The 14,028-nt window shown below is 45.9% G+C and overlaps 1 protein-coding gene across 9 annotated transcripts; it reads left to right on the top strand.

Moving 5' to 3' along the window:
• Positions 1-282: 282 nt before the first annotated feature.
• LOC128094766 (ribonuclease P protein subunit p29-like) lies at positions 283-13,840 on the top strand. Of its 9 annotated transcripts, none has more exons than XR_008213047.1 (6): positions 287-1,345; positions 3,792-3,844; positions 5,439-5,662; positions 6,384-6,438; positions 6,568-6,935; positions 8,635-8,680. XR_008213047.1 is itself a non-coding variant. In XM_052713281.1 (6 exons), the coding sequence occupies exons 1-5, from the start codon at positions 1,339-1,341 to the stop codon at positions 8,687-8,689; spliced, it is 417 nt and encodes a 138-aa protein (XP_052569241.1). In that variant the 5' UTR covers positions 289-1,338; the 3' UTR covers positions 8,690-8,736; positions 11,089-13,840. The 9 variants fall into 9 exon arrangements, 6 of the variants coding, with proteins under 6 accessions (XP_052569244.1, XP_052569241.1, XP_052569242.1 ...); XR_008213048.1 differs by having other exon boundaries at positions 288-1,345; positions 6,858-6,935; positions 8,635-8,670; XM_052713281.1 differs by lacking the exon at positions 6,384-6,438 and adding an exon at positions 11,089-13,840 and having other exon boundaries at positions 289-1,345; positions 6,858-6,935; positions 8,635-8,736.
• The last annotated feature ends 188 nt before the right edge of the window (positions 13,841-14,028 follow it).

The raw sequence follows: 14,028 nt of genomic DNA on the forward strand, positions 1-14,028 counted from the left end.
CCAGTTCCAGAACAGCCAGGCCTACAAAGGGAAGCCTATCTCAAAAAAGAAATCAAGTGTTCATTATTGAGTTCACATTTATGAGTCCCCAAGGCACTTTCTCACACACAGTCTTATACATGCTAAACTAGTGTCAGGTCTTTGCAAATGCAACACATTTGGTGTCCATCCTGTTGTTGTCAGGCTGACCTCAAAGTCTAAAGCATATGTGACTTACCATGGCCTGTACTGCTAAAGATCAAAATGGCACACAGGTATCACCCGAAGACATATAAAGCCTATGTTTCTTAAACAAGAATGTGGTGCTCTTTGCCCAAGTTTCTCTGAAACTTCTTTTCCCTCTTTAAAAGGAGGTCGCACAGTACTCAATATTAAAAAATCACTGACTAAAGAGAGCACAGAAGCTGAAGCAGGAATATTGATTATACTTAGGAGCTCAGCCTAGACTATGTAGCAAGTGTCTGGGTTACACAGGGAGACTTTGTCTTCGGAAGGAAAAAATAAAATCAAAAAAGCCCAAAGCCAGCTAAAGCTACTCTATTTTACTGATAGGAAAGAGACCCTTAAACGAGGTCATAAAAATTACATAGTAGCTTAAATAGAAGCAAATCCCCGGCCACCATTACAAAAGGTAACTAGTAAACTTAGGAGTGAATTCTAGGCCAGCCAGGGACACGAGTCCCCTGGAGGGAGAGGGGGAAGAATAATCCAGCACACAGTGGGCAAAGGCAGGCGGATCTCTGAGTTTGAGGCCACCTGGTCTACAGAGTGAGTTCCAGGATAGCCAGGGCTGTTACAAAGAAAACCCTGTCTCAAAAAACAAAAAAAAATCAAAAGAAATCCTAATACCCCACTACATCCATTATGTTCACTACTTCAAGCCCATTTCTGCCCTCTGTAGTCCCAATCTCCCTCGCATCCTCTCCATGACAGCTTGCCTCACTACACTTCATTAATCCTGACCCGCAACTGGATTCTCCTGTTCGGCCAGGAGAGCCATAACAGACTCCACCCGCGACAGAACCGGCAGTTTAGCTAGCCCCTCCCTCGGCAGCAGAGCTAAACCCGAGGCGCAAGCACCACCAGAGCCCGTCACGCTTCGATGGCGTCACGCAAGGCGCCGTGTCCGAAATCTGGTCGCATCCATTGATGCCGCCTGGAGCAAGTCTGTTATTGTACTGTGCCTATGTTGTTTCTTGGGCACAGCGAATTTTTCCAGCGGAAATGTAAACAAGAAAGAGTCCTGGTGGCTGAAAGCTGCTGAAAAAAGCAAAGAAAGGGAAAGAATGAGAGAGATCTGAAGGAAACGTCATCAAAGCGCGCTGGAAGCGTCCGACAATGAAGGGTAAGCTGGATGAGAGACACGAAATTGGGCCGGGATGACAGTATAGAGGGTCTGGAACAGGAAGCTGAATCAGGGATACCTGTCACAACAGAGTCCCAAGACAGTTTCCAGGGAAACTGTGTACTATTGACCCATAGTACACAAAAGAAATCGAGGCGCAGAGTGTGAACTGGCCGGACACAGTCTCTAAGCTAGGAATAGATGTGAAGATCGAGTGTGTTCTCCCCTGGGGAGCTAGGGCTGCTCAGGGGCCCTAGAAGAGGTGGATCCAAGACCTTGGCGGGACTTAGCCACACTACCTGTGCAGATAACTGCGGACAGGACCTGCTCCCGTCTACCACCTGGCTTTTCACCCTTTGTCATGTAGAAACTTTCTTAGGCACAGTCTCACAAACCTAAGTTGTTGGTATTTGAGCAGAAAAGAGATGTGCCAGGAATGGAAGCAAGCACTGGAGCAGTATTAGAGGGAGAGGGGATACTGTAAAGATTAAGCCTCTGGGCTGGAGAGATGGCTCAGAGGTTAAGGTTAGGACCTCTTCCAGAGGTCCTGAGTTCAATTCCCAGCAACCACATGGTGGCTCACAACCATCTATAATGAGATCTGGTGCCCTCTTCTGATGTGCAGTCATACATGCTATATACATAATAAATAAATAAATCTTAAAAAGATTAAGCCTCTGATCTGCTGATTTACACTCCTGCCATGTCCTTTTATCAGAGCTCAAGTACCTTGGAATATCTCAACTTCACTATTATTACATGCTCAACTAGGAATAACTATATTTAAAATTGTTTAGAAAAGTTAATGAGATTAAAATAAATGTATACACACATCTATGAGTGTATATTTGTGTCGTTTTAAATCAACTACTTGACAAGCAGTGAATGTACCAGAGCTATTACATGTGTACTGCTGCAGAAAGATTTCCAACTCTGTTGCTAGGCATCTGGGGTAGGTAAAACAAAGTTATTCCTAGGATTCCAGGCCCTGCACATTAATCTCAATAAACAAACTAGAGTCTCAATCTGCAGTTCAACAGAGAACTAGATTCTGTATGTAAAACTGGTAACTACCTTGGTTTGTTTGCTTGGTCAAACATATACTCAGGGAAGCACAGGAGAACAGAGGTGGGTTTTTGTTTCTTTCTTTGTTATTATTGTTGCTGTTGGGATAAGGTCCGCTATATAGTTCTGACTGAGCTGGAAACAGACTGTAAACAAGGCTGACCTCTCCCTCTGAAGTGATGGGATCAACTGTGTGTGCTACCACACTCATCTCAGGGACTAAATGTGTAGAGTGTAGTGTGAGCTATGTTTTCTGGTCATTTGCCCTTTCTTACCACATTTACAACTGTACTCTGTCCCTCAGTGCCACCATGATGGTTTCCTCTGAACAAATAAGAAACAGAAGCATGGAGGTTTAGAGAGATTTTGGCATCATGCTGGTCATATTTAGAATTTGAAGAAAGACTGTTGTATTTTATCTGTCAGGATGTGTTCCAATTTTATAGATTCTAAACAGTAAAAAAAAATCTGTTTTAAACTTCTTGTAGTCAGCAAAATGTAGCGTTTCAACCAACCACCCCCTAACCATTAATGTCATCTCAGTTTTAGTGTCTTCATTCCTTAGTGAGCAACTGCCCCAGCATAATTATAACTTGTATTTTAAATCAGAACTACTCTAAATGTGATTCCAATGAGGAATTTTTTGAACCTTCAGAGTTTGGAGAGTAGGAACTAAAACCCCATGTTTTAATAAGATTCCAGAGGTTCTTAAACACATTAAAGCTTTGAGAGGTACTCTTTTTTTTTTTTTTTTGGTTTTTCGAGACAGAGTTTCTCTGTGTAGCTTTGGTGCCTGTTCTGAATCTCGCTCTGTAGACCAGGCTGGCCTCAAACTCAGAGAGATCCACCCGTCTCTGCTTCCCGAGTGCTGGGATTAAAGGCATGGGCCACCACTGCCCAGCTGAGAGGTACTCTTTTTAAACCTCATCCTGGGAATTTCTAGGACAAATCTGGCCAGAGGGAAGAGTTAAGAAGTATCTAAGATAGTTGTGGTGATACATGTCTGTAATCCCAGGAACTAGCACTTGGAATCCTGAGACAGAAGTATTAGGGGTTTAAGGCCATTGTGGTCTATGTAGCAAATTCTAAGTCAGCAAAGTGAGACTGTGTCTTTAAATAAATATGTAAATAAGCAGGATTCAGTAGAACCAGGGACATGGATCCATGGTGAAGCACTTGCCTGGCATGCATTAAACCCCACTGAGTTTAATCCCCTAGCACTACAGAGTAAAATAAAAGGATCATCCAAGAAAGCTTTGCCTTTTCATATTAACCAAGTATTCCGTCTCTAAATGAGTGTAGGTCATACTTAGAAGAGCCTTGGATATTACACTCATTCCTAACAGGAGGTAATCTTCTATTTTTGTCTTTCATCCCCCAGCTGTGATTTACCATGCCTTTTCTCATGAAGAAGCCAAGGAGCACGATGTACAGGTACAGTCTTTCAAAGGTGGGCTGGGAGCGGTAGACTTGAGAGCAAAGATGGTTCAATGTCTTCTAAGACTGGTCTAGCTGTCCTTTCCCATGGATTACTCTTCACCTTTGCAGTCAGCATATTAGGCCCCAGCAAGGTCTTTTGTGCTGATGTCTTCTTGTGCCAGGCTCCTTTCTTAGGATACCAGAGTCAGCTCTGAGGGACTTGGTCTCCAAGATTTCATGTCATCTCCCACTCCAAACATATCTTGCTCTTGCTTCTGTGTTCAGTGCTCAGGCCGTTTCATAAGTGAGTGTTACAAATTCTGTCTGGATGCTTCAGCACGCTTTGTCAGTTAGGTAGAAGTGTCACCTGTGGCTCATAAAGAGCACATGTCCTACCAGGCTGTGTGGCTCATGCCTTTAATCATTTCTTGGGAGGCAGAGGCAGATAGTTCTCTGAGGTCAAGGACAGCCAGGGATATACAGAGAAACCCTGTCTCGAAAAAACAGAGAGAGAGAGAGAGAGAGAGAGAGAGAGAGAGAGAGAGAGAGAGAGAGAGAGAAAATGTACTTGAAATCAAGATTTTTAAGGCCTTGATTTTATTTCCCCATGAAAGAGAGACCACATATGTGTTTAAAAGAACCAAATTGTCCTGATATCGATGATAGATTGTTTAGCCATCCCTCAAAGATTATGTATTCTGTCTTTTTACCCCCTGCTTTATCAGAGAGAGGGGATCAGCAACCGTTGATTTAGGTTGATGTTAACCTAAATCTGGCAGTTAGCCTCAGACATGTTTTTACTGTCTGGTTAGTGCAAAAAGAGCCCAGCAAATGGCCCAGCCAAGAGGTAGGTCCTCAGGAAAGAGCACTGCCCAGATGAAGGCCAAGTGAGGTACCTGCTGCCCAGTGAAAAATAGACTGTTGCTGCCCCAACTTGTGAGGTGCTGAAACTAGAGTGTCTCAGGACTGGGCGCAACAGTGAAGTAGTTTCACCCTCTCTTGCCTAGGGTATTACAGTCCTGTGGATGGGAGTGAGTAGTCCCTGAGATGCACTTCATGCTTTCTGCCTCAAGGGGGACTGGAGAAGACCTCTCCAACAGCAGCCACATGGAGTTCACAAGGCTGAAAAGCAAGGAAAGAAGATTGTGGTGCTCAGTGTCAGATTTCCTCCTCCTTGACCTGCCTGGAACCCCCAGGCAATTTCCCCTAGTTCTGGAATGGCTCATTTCCCTAACAACCCCAGCTCCCTTCCACTTCAAGCTAGTCTTATGGTCATGACTTATTAAATAACCTGTATCATGCATTTCTCAAGCTTCCTTCCCCACAAGGATTAGAGAAGTCTTGTGTTACAAAGGATTTTGAATGCTCAATAGAGTTACCTCAGAGAAACAGGACAGGAAGTCAGTGTTTGACCTGGCTACAGTGTAGGACAGTGTCACAGTTAGCATGTGAGTGTTACTTTTACATCTTGGCAGTTGTGTGTAGAAAACACTTGGAAGACAGGGATTTGTAGCCTAGATCAGCAAAAATGGTGGCTCTCAGGAACGGGGTCTGAGGGCCCTGGAGTCTGAGAACAGAACAGTGAACCACACCACTTGTCTCCGAGCAGGAGCTGGGAAGCCAGCAGCCTGAGGCCTTTGTGAGGGCCTTCCTGAAGCAGAGCATCCCTCACTGGAGCCAGCAAGACTGTGAGAGCCATCTGCAATGCAAGGCTGTGGTCTTGGAATACTTCACTCGTCAGAAGTCCAAGCAGCAGCAGAAGAAATCCAAAGGCCTCACTGCCAAACAGAGGAGAGACATGAGGCTCTTTGACATTAACCCAGAGCAACAGAGGTACGCCCATCTTTCCTAAAGGCCTTGCCACTCCTCATTGCCTGGTCTTTCTGTTCAGGGTGTGGACAGGGATTCCAGGGGCTCACTGGGCAGCCATGCCCCCTTAGTCTCAGGGTCTGCTCCTCCTTCTGCCACAAGGGGGCAGCCTCCCCTACCAATTCTCCTGTGTCCCCCAGCTTGGCCTCTAAAAGGCAGGCATTGGTGAGCCTGAGGACTTTCATTATTTAGCATCTCTCCAAGGCTCACTAATAAGTGAGTCTGTTGCCCATGGCAACAGGCTGTTTGTCTTTTAGTTTTCTAGAAAAGAGGAACTGATATTCCTTAATATATACTTTCCTGTAGCTTTTATAAGCACTAGACAGAATCACCCACTCAAAGGTTACTGCCAAGGAGAGGTCCTACCTATGCATTTCCAAAGTTTCTGAAAGGAATGTATCACTGTCTTGTGGGAGGATGTCTCCCTCAAGATAATTCTGAGTTTGTGTTTACAGCTGCTATTTATGGGCTTTGTATAACACTCTATAGCCACATAGCCTTCCACGTCCCAGAAGGCATGCGAGTGTCACTTTACTCTGGGACTGTCTCCCTGGGGTCCCTGCAGGAAGTGCTTGTTTCAGGTTTGAGCCTGGTGTTCTTGACTCCCCTGGCTTTGTGTGAAAGGGCACCAAGACAAATGGTAACAACCTCAGAGAAAAACTTTTGGTCTACTCTCACCTTCCAGACAATCCTGCTACCTTACACAAACACCTACCTGGCCACCTGCACCTCCTATAACAGTGAGTTAAACAAGACTGATGTTCATGTATTCATTTCTTTTGGGAAAAGGAGTTTGAGTGAACAGCACCTGGGTTGTTACGGCTGATGCTACATTGCCACCTTCAGACGCTCTTCCTTCTCTGAAACAGGGGTTCCACCATCACACCTGCAACTGGCCAGCAGGAAGGGCATCAAGGAAAGGGCCACCTCTTCCCTTCTCAAGAGCAGAAATTTAGCTTTGAGAAGGTTCTACGAGGGAAGAAATTGACGTTCAAGGAGGGGAATGTACTTGACCTTGGCCACACTGTCATTGAGGCTTACACGCAGTCTCAAGTGCTCCCTCATGCTAATTCTCAGCCCTGAGCCCAGCTGTTTTGCTGAACACTGGAAATCCCAAGCTCATGTTTCTGACTTTGTACCTGTTCCTGACTTATGACAGATACAGACTCTTCCTCCCTCTGCATGAACTCTGGAAGCGGTACATTTGTGACCTGTGCAACAGGCTCAAGCCAGACACGTGAGTTTATTTCTGAAGCCTGCCATGGGATTAGAGAGCACTAGAGATGCAGCCCGAGAAACCAGTTGGCTGTGGGTGTTTGAAATCCTGTTTGCTTTGTTACCAACGTGTCTTTGTGGCATTCACCTACTAGGCGGCCGTAGATGATTCAGGCCAAGCTCCTAAACGCAGATCTTCACAGTGCTATTATTTTCAGGTAATTTCTATGAGAGCATATGGAGACTGTTACTCAGGGGCAGTATTCAGCCTCTCTTCTGTCACTTGGCATTCCTGAGGTATCTCTATGTTACAAACAATGAGAATCTAAGATGGATGTGACGTGACCCATCCTGGACCCTTATTAAATACACACTAAGTGCTCTCTGCATGTCATCAGCTCACACTGTTGGCACCTAGCCTCGAGCTGAGACTGTTGGGGACAGATTCCCACTCATCATGGTTTCCAGGATTCCATTACCAGCGAAGACCTTTCCTGTGACTGCCAGACTCAATCACCCTGTGGCACCCAACAGCTATCTGGTCATCCAGGAGACACCTCAAGCTACCTATCTAACACAGAGCTCTTGGACACCCTGGAGGTCAGCTCTCTCTGACCTGGATTCCTCATCTCCGATACTGTTACATCTCCATATCCAGTTTGTTCAGGCTAGAAACCAAGGAAGTACATTCACATTACCTCTTTCCTAATCCTCCACCTCAAGTCGATTAACACACCTAGTTCCTGAATCTAACCTACCTCCAACTCACTCAAGTTTCTGTGGAAGGTTTTTCTCAACCTGCCCCAGCTCACATACTGTTTTATTCCCACACACACTCTAGATTTAATACCCAGAATGAAGGCTGTCATCAGACTACCGACTGCTGCTTGCCCGTTCTAAGCCTCTAGCAGCTTCAGGTCCACTCAGAGTAAAAATCTTTGGTGTCTTTGGGTGGCCTCTGTGTGACTTGAATACCAGGTACCTTTGTTTGGGTCCTTCTCTCAATGAGGGGGCTCTGCAGGTTCATTGAATGACTCTTGCTGTAACTCAGGTACCTTTCCTGATGTCACTTCCTGGGTGCCTACCACCACTAAAGTTTCCTCTTCACTCTCATTATTCTGTTCTTATTTTCCTCATAGCCATTATCAGTATGAAGAAACAGAATTGCCCATGTTTTTCTATACACTGTCCTCCACGAGAGCTTCAGCTCCACAGGAGCAGGATACAAGACATCTCATTCAGTGTCCTGCTCCAGCACCCACATAGGTACATAGTTTGCTCCAAATTCTGACTTCCTTGAGGCAGATAGGGGACTGCTTGTGAGATGGCTCACCCCTCATTACTGCGCAGCCCTCTAAAAGGACTGCATTCCAGGAACAGTTCAGGGAGCCCAGAAGTGGATAATGGATGTCCTGCCCATGGCACTTGCTGCATCAAAGCAACAAGTCTGGTCTTTGTTGGTTCTGTATATGACCTCTTGGCTCCAGAACCCTGGCCAAAACCAAAAAGACATTTGAAAACATCCCTGAGATTGAAAGCCCAGGACAAGGAGTTGGGAAGCCTGGGCTCTTGCTGGCTTGGTCATTGCCCAGCTACAGAGTCACTATCCTCTAGGTACTCTCTTCCTCAGCTTAGAAGGACCAGGTTCCCAGTCCCTAAGGCCAGGCTGAGACTGCCAGCACTACCCAGGCCTTACCCTCAACTGCTTCTCTCCTTTGCAGCCACAAAATCCAAGTGCCCCTCCTATGTGGGGTTCACAGGAATCCTTCTGCATGAGACCAAGCATGTCTTCAAGATCATCACCAAAGAAGACAACCTGAAAGGTGTGTGTTGTGCCCCTAGGGTGTCGGATATATATCCCCCTTCCTGAGGCTCCCAAGTTCCACTTGGCTGTGGAGTCAAACAGGCTGCAGGTGCTTGCTATGTTATGAACTCCAGAGAGAGGCTCCTGCCCCTCTGGCTCCCAGGAGATATCTATGAACACAGTCAGCAGCCTGTCCATAAACAGAACAGAAGAACTGCTTGGCTGGGTCTTGGGCCCAGATCTGTTGGAGGTCCCTACCTGCTAAGGTCACCACCTCTCAAATGAGTAACTGAAAGACAGGCAGCAGGACCCAAAACAGCCTGCCCCTGGAGTGCTGAGAACTGTACCCTTGCTGGATACACTCTTGTGTCTTAACATGGTTAGCCCTGCTCCAGTGGGTACTTTTGAATCTTCCAAGATCCCAGTAACTGACCTTGCCCACAAATCCAAGATTCAAACAACAGTTGGAGGGTTTTGTACTCATTTATCTGTTGATGCTGGAGATCAAGCCCAGGACCTCTCTGCTAATGCTGTGCTCTGGGTCTGAGCTACCCCCACAGCCCTGCTTCATTGTTTTTCCATTTCCCTGTATGTTCTTCTGCTCACATTACAACTCTAAGAAAGTAGTGTAGACGTTTCCCCACTGAGCACGAATCTAAGAACCAGTGCAAAACTGTATGGGAAACAGTCTAGAAACAAGTCTGGGAGCCTAACTTCTGGTAGTTGAATTAATCACCTCAGAACCTGGAAATTAGGCATTGAGTTATAGTTAGACTGTGAATCAAATAGCCCAGGTCTTCTTGGGTACTTCTGGCTTGGGTCTCCTCATTCTTATACACCTTTTTTTTTTTTTAAAGACAGTCTCATTATGTCGTCCCAGCTAGCTTGGAACTTGCTATGTCTACCACACTGGCCTTGAACTCAGAAATCTGCCTGCTGCCTGCCTTTGTCTCATAAGTGCTGACAATATAAAGTGGCCATCTCACTTACCTTGTACAAACGTGTATGAATAATGTTCTACCTGAAAATGAATGCACTGACTATGTTGTTCCTCATCCTTTTTCTTTTCAGTTATCCCCAAGTTAAATTGTGTGTTCACCATAGAAATGGATGGCTTTATTTCCTACATTTATGGAAGCAAATTCCAGCTTCGGTCAAGTGAGAGGTCTGCCAAGAAGTTCAAAGTAAAGGGAACGATTGACCTGTGAACTCTCTGCCACTGGAGACAGAAGTCGCTGGCAGCTGAGAACTGGAAATACTTTAAATACCCACTTTTCCATGAAAGCTTTCTGGCTGTGGCCCTCCTGTAGTCCAGGGAAAGCAGAGTGGCTGAGGAACTTTGAGCAATATAAGAAGTAGTCAGGGGTAGAGGTTTGCCTCTCCAGGGAGGAAAGACTAGCAGAAAATGCACCAGGACTAACCCTGGGTGATTTGAGGAAGGGTGCCGTTAGGTTCTATCCTTCATACTTTCCTGTGTTTCATACATTCTGTGCTGAATCAGTTATTCAGTTAATAACAAAATACACTACAGGCATAAATGGGCTCAAATGAAAGAATCTTCTTGACTTTCTGGGTTGAAAGGGAAGGGGCTTTTGTGACTCCCTCATCCCATGTCCATCTACCACCTCCCATTGCTTTCACAGTGTGGAACATCATGGTTCTGACTGGAGGTCAGTCCTGCTTCAAACTCTGCACTGCCTACAGTTTGCTGCTCTCACATGGAGGCATAGTGACCTTGCTAGATGGCTCAGGGCTTCACTGCAGCAGTCAGAATGGAGCAGAGAGGCAGGTCTGCCAGTACCTGTTGGCTACTATTTGGATAGATTGGCCAATGTATCTAGCAATGATACCTTTGGCATCTTAGTTCCATTTTTGCTGCTGAAATCATAGCTTTTCTACTGTGTAAGGCCAGATGAGGTCTTTCTGCACAAGACCATTGGAACTGCAGGTCAGGGCCAGCATGAGAAATGGGGGGGGTCCAGCCACTCAGTGCCAGTATTAGGAAGACCTTGTCCTTGAAACCTGGTTCAGAGGCATCAGTTGTCCCTTGCTTGTAAGAAGTGTCTGCTGGCCAGCTTAGAAACTCGCCCTGTCAATAATAAGTGACAACCCATCCACCCACTCACCCCAGGTAAGCGGTGTGCTGGTGGTCAATTCATTGGTGCCTCCCACTCAGACAACACTGGATGAAAGAGGAATGAGTGAGCCTAATGTCCTTTACATGACACGAAAACAGAAAGCCTACTTTCTCCCAGAAATCAAAGTGCCCCCCTAAGTCCTAGAGACTATCCAGGCCCTGGTTTTATCTATATCATCTAGACATTCCTCATGGCACTGACCCTCATGTTATCACATAGTCCTTGCAACCCAGGTTCAGAGCACACATGAGCCCTCAGCCTGAAAGTGATCATTGTCCAAGGTCTCATGGACTGGGAGATTTGAACCAGAAAGCCTGGGTCCAGAGTCATGTTCTTCCCAGCAGGACAGCTACAGAGATGTAAAGGAGACTGCTAAAATATGTATATATCCCTTATTTACCCAGTTCTCTACCAAGGAACTCTGTCTTCTGTGTAGAGACTGCTGTTCTAGCCAGCCAAAAGTGTATGGGTGTTACAAATTTGGAGCAGACCTGCTCATCCCTGCCTCTCTGTGATGTAAAGTGCACACTATGTTGCATAAACACAGTTGCTTCCCAGAAAACCTGCTGGTGCCATTTGCCAACTGAAACGTTTTTCTGCTGGCCCCAACTCAAGTTTCCATTGACTAAGGACACTCTCTCTCAGGGGAGACAATGTGATGCTCACCTGCCACAGAGTCTCTGCTCTTTGCCTTGTCTGGGATGTGCTGCTATTGTCTCCCTGATCTTCCCAGGGGACCAAGGTCCACAGCATCCTCCCAGGCACTGGTCCTAGGGAAACTGCACTCGGTACTACATGGAGTATGGCTAGCCAAGTCCCCACACCTTCATAGTACTTGGCACTCGTGACTCTGTCTCCAATGAGCAGGACTATGGTAGAAATGAGATTTAGGGTATAGAGAGCCACATGTGACAACCAGCTCTGTTGAATGTAAACCATGCACTACAGAAACATTGGCCCCAGAAGCCAATGTTAAAAGCTGTTGGCACCTCAAGAAAGGACTCAGAATGCTATCGAGATTAGTTTGTGCTAAGTGTTCCTCCTGACTGGTCAACAGCCACCTCTCGCTGTCCTATGGTCTATCCTCAAGAGTGGGGAGCTCTAGTGTGTCTCTTATAATGATACTGGGCCATTGAATTAACATCTCATCCTATGACCCATTTATCCTTAGTTACCTCCTTAAAGATCCTATCTCCAAACATAGTCATGTTGGAGGTTAGAGCTTCAACATAGGAATTTGAGGAGGGGTAGTGTACCCTTCAGTAACAACTGTGAAATGTTCCTAATTAGAAAAGGTTGTCTATACCTTCCAGGAAGGTGGCAATATCCACTCTGGACCCCATATGCAGAATGGCCTGGGTTTCTCTGGTGTTTCTTTGGTGTATGGTATGTGTGGGCCACCAGCCAGCTCAACCTAACTGCTAGACTCCAAGTTCCTTTATTTTGTCAGCATGCACAGTATCCAGACTCCTGGAGTTATCAGCAGCTAAACTCCTCCCTCCTTGTTCCACTGGGAATAGCACAGTCTGATTGTAGATGTGTAGAGTGATAGGGTGGTTAATGTCAACATGACTGCATTGAAAAATGCTTAAAAAAGTAGTACACTTCTTGCTGTGGCTCTGAGAGCTTTGCAGAGAAGATTAATTGAAGGAGAAGATCCACCCTATACATGGGAAGTTTCATCCCCTAGGGTCAGGAGCTGGGTACAAGAAAAGAAAGCTTGCTATATGTCCTTTTCCACTGTGTCCTCCCTGCCATGATAACTGAAGCTCAGACCAAAATAATGCCCTCCTCATGTCATTTATGTCAGGTATTTTATCACAGGAACAAAAAGCCTAACATAGAGGATGGGCAGAGTTGGCCCCTGAGGAGAGCCATGGGATATCAAGAATCTAATCACACCCAGGTTCAGAACCATCATAAAGAACCCAGGAAATCAAAACAAGGCCTGAAAAGGTCTGCTACTGTTCTCCCCACCAAGCAGGAGAAGTGGAAAGGGGACATGTGGCCACCAGTCTCAATCCCATAAGACATACCTTAGATTGCACCCAACTCATTAGTGGTGGGGTGAGATGGCAGGAACTTCTACTCACTTTCAAAATCATGGAGCAGGATACAAAATTCTGAACAGTTTATTAATACTTGAAATCTTTCAGGGTCTCCAAGCTGCTATCTGTCAAATGGGATAACTTGACTGCATGAAGGCCGCCACAATCAGGCTCCTGGGATTCTGGACCGGAATAAGCAGGCATATGTCTGCAGCAGCTGATCCTATGCTGCACTTCTATTGGTGAAATTATTAAGGCCACTCCAGGTAGTTAAAAGTGAGGTTTATTTTGGGGTAATTTACAAGTGAAGGGATAGGTAACAGGGTCTGGGAAAGGTGTAGCATAGTCCGGGAGTGTTCTCTGGAGAACTCTGCTCGGTCTTCCTCCAGCGTCCAGGGTCCAGGAACCAAGAGAGCTGGCGCATCCGGATCTCAGGTCTTCAGGGTCCTCTCTCGGCCCCGCCTTGTCGGCGTGACAGTTACTGAAGCTTCAGTGGGGGTTGGAACTTCCAGATCAAAGCTGGAATGGCTACCCACTACACACTTCAGCCATACTAAGTCAGACTCCAGGAGTGGAATCTGTATGTTTGTGTAACACCCCACCTGCTTCCTCCATTCACCAGTATTTGAAGATGGTACATTCCAGATGGCATCTAAGTCTCTTCCAGTCCTGATGTCTGATTTGACCAGGCTTGAGCCAGGCGTTTCTGAATGCTGAAAAGGATCACCCAATGACCAGTCTCTCAGGTTCTGAAGAATAAACATGAAGATTCTTCCCCAAATCCATCAATTAGGGTAAAAGGCTCACTTTCTGGACAATGGCTTTTGTGTTAATTTAGTTTGCATTCCTTAACTACAATGCCTCATTAAGACATCTGTTAAATGTCTATAATATTAATTTAATAGAGGGGGTTCCAATAGAACTGTATTGAATTGTCTATTTTTTTGTTTGTTTGTTTTTTCGAGACAGGGTTTCTCTGTGTACCTTTGCGCCTTTTTCCTGGAACTCACTTGGTAGCCCAGGCTGTCCTCGAACTCACAGAGATCCACCTGCCTCTGCCTCCCGAGTGCTGGGATTAAAGGCGTGCGCCACCACCACCCGGCTTGAATTGTCTATTTAATCAAC

Source organism: Peromyscus californicus, unplaced genomic scaffold (assembly GCF_007827085.1).
Source record: "Peromyscus californicus insignis strain IS unplaced genomic scaffold, ASM782708v3 Scaffold_4__1_contigs__length_199733344, whole genome shotgun sequence".
Classification (NCBI taxonomy): domain Eukaryota; kingdom Metazoa; phylum Chordata; class Mammalia; order Rodentia; family Cricetidae; genus Peromyscus; species Peromyscus californicus.

Coding starts and splice junctions, on each gene's coding strand:
- LOC128094766 (XM_052713281.1), top strand. Junction 3,845..5,438: donor CCAAGGAGCACGATGTACAG/GTACAGTCTTTC, acceptor GTCTCCGAGCAG/GAGCTGGGAAGCCAGCAGCC. Junction 6,936..8,634: donor AACAGGCTCAAGCCAGACAC/GTGAGTTTATTT, acceptor TCTCCTTTGCAG/CCACAAAATCCAAGTGCCCC.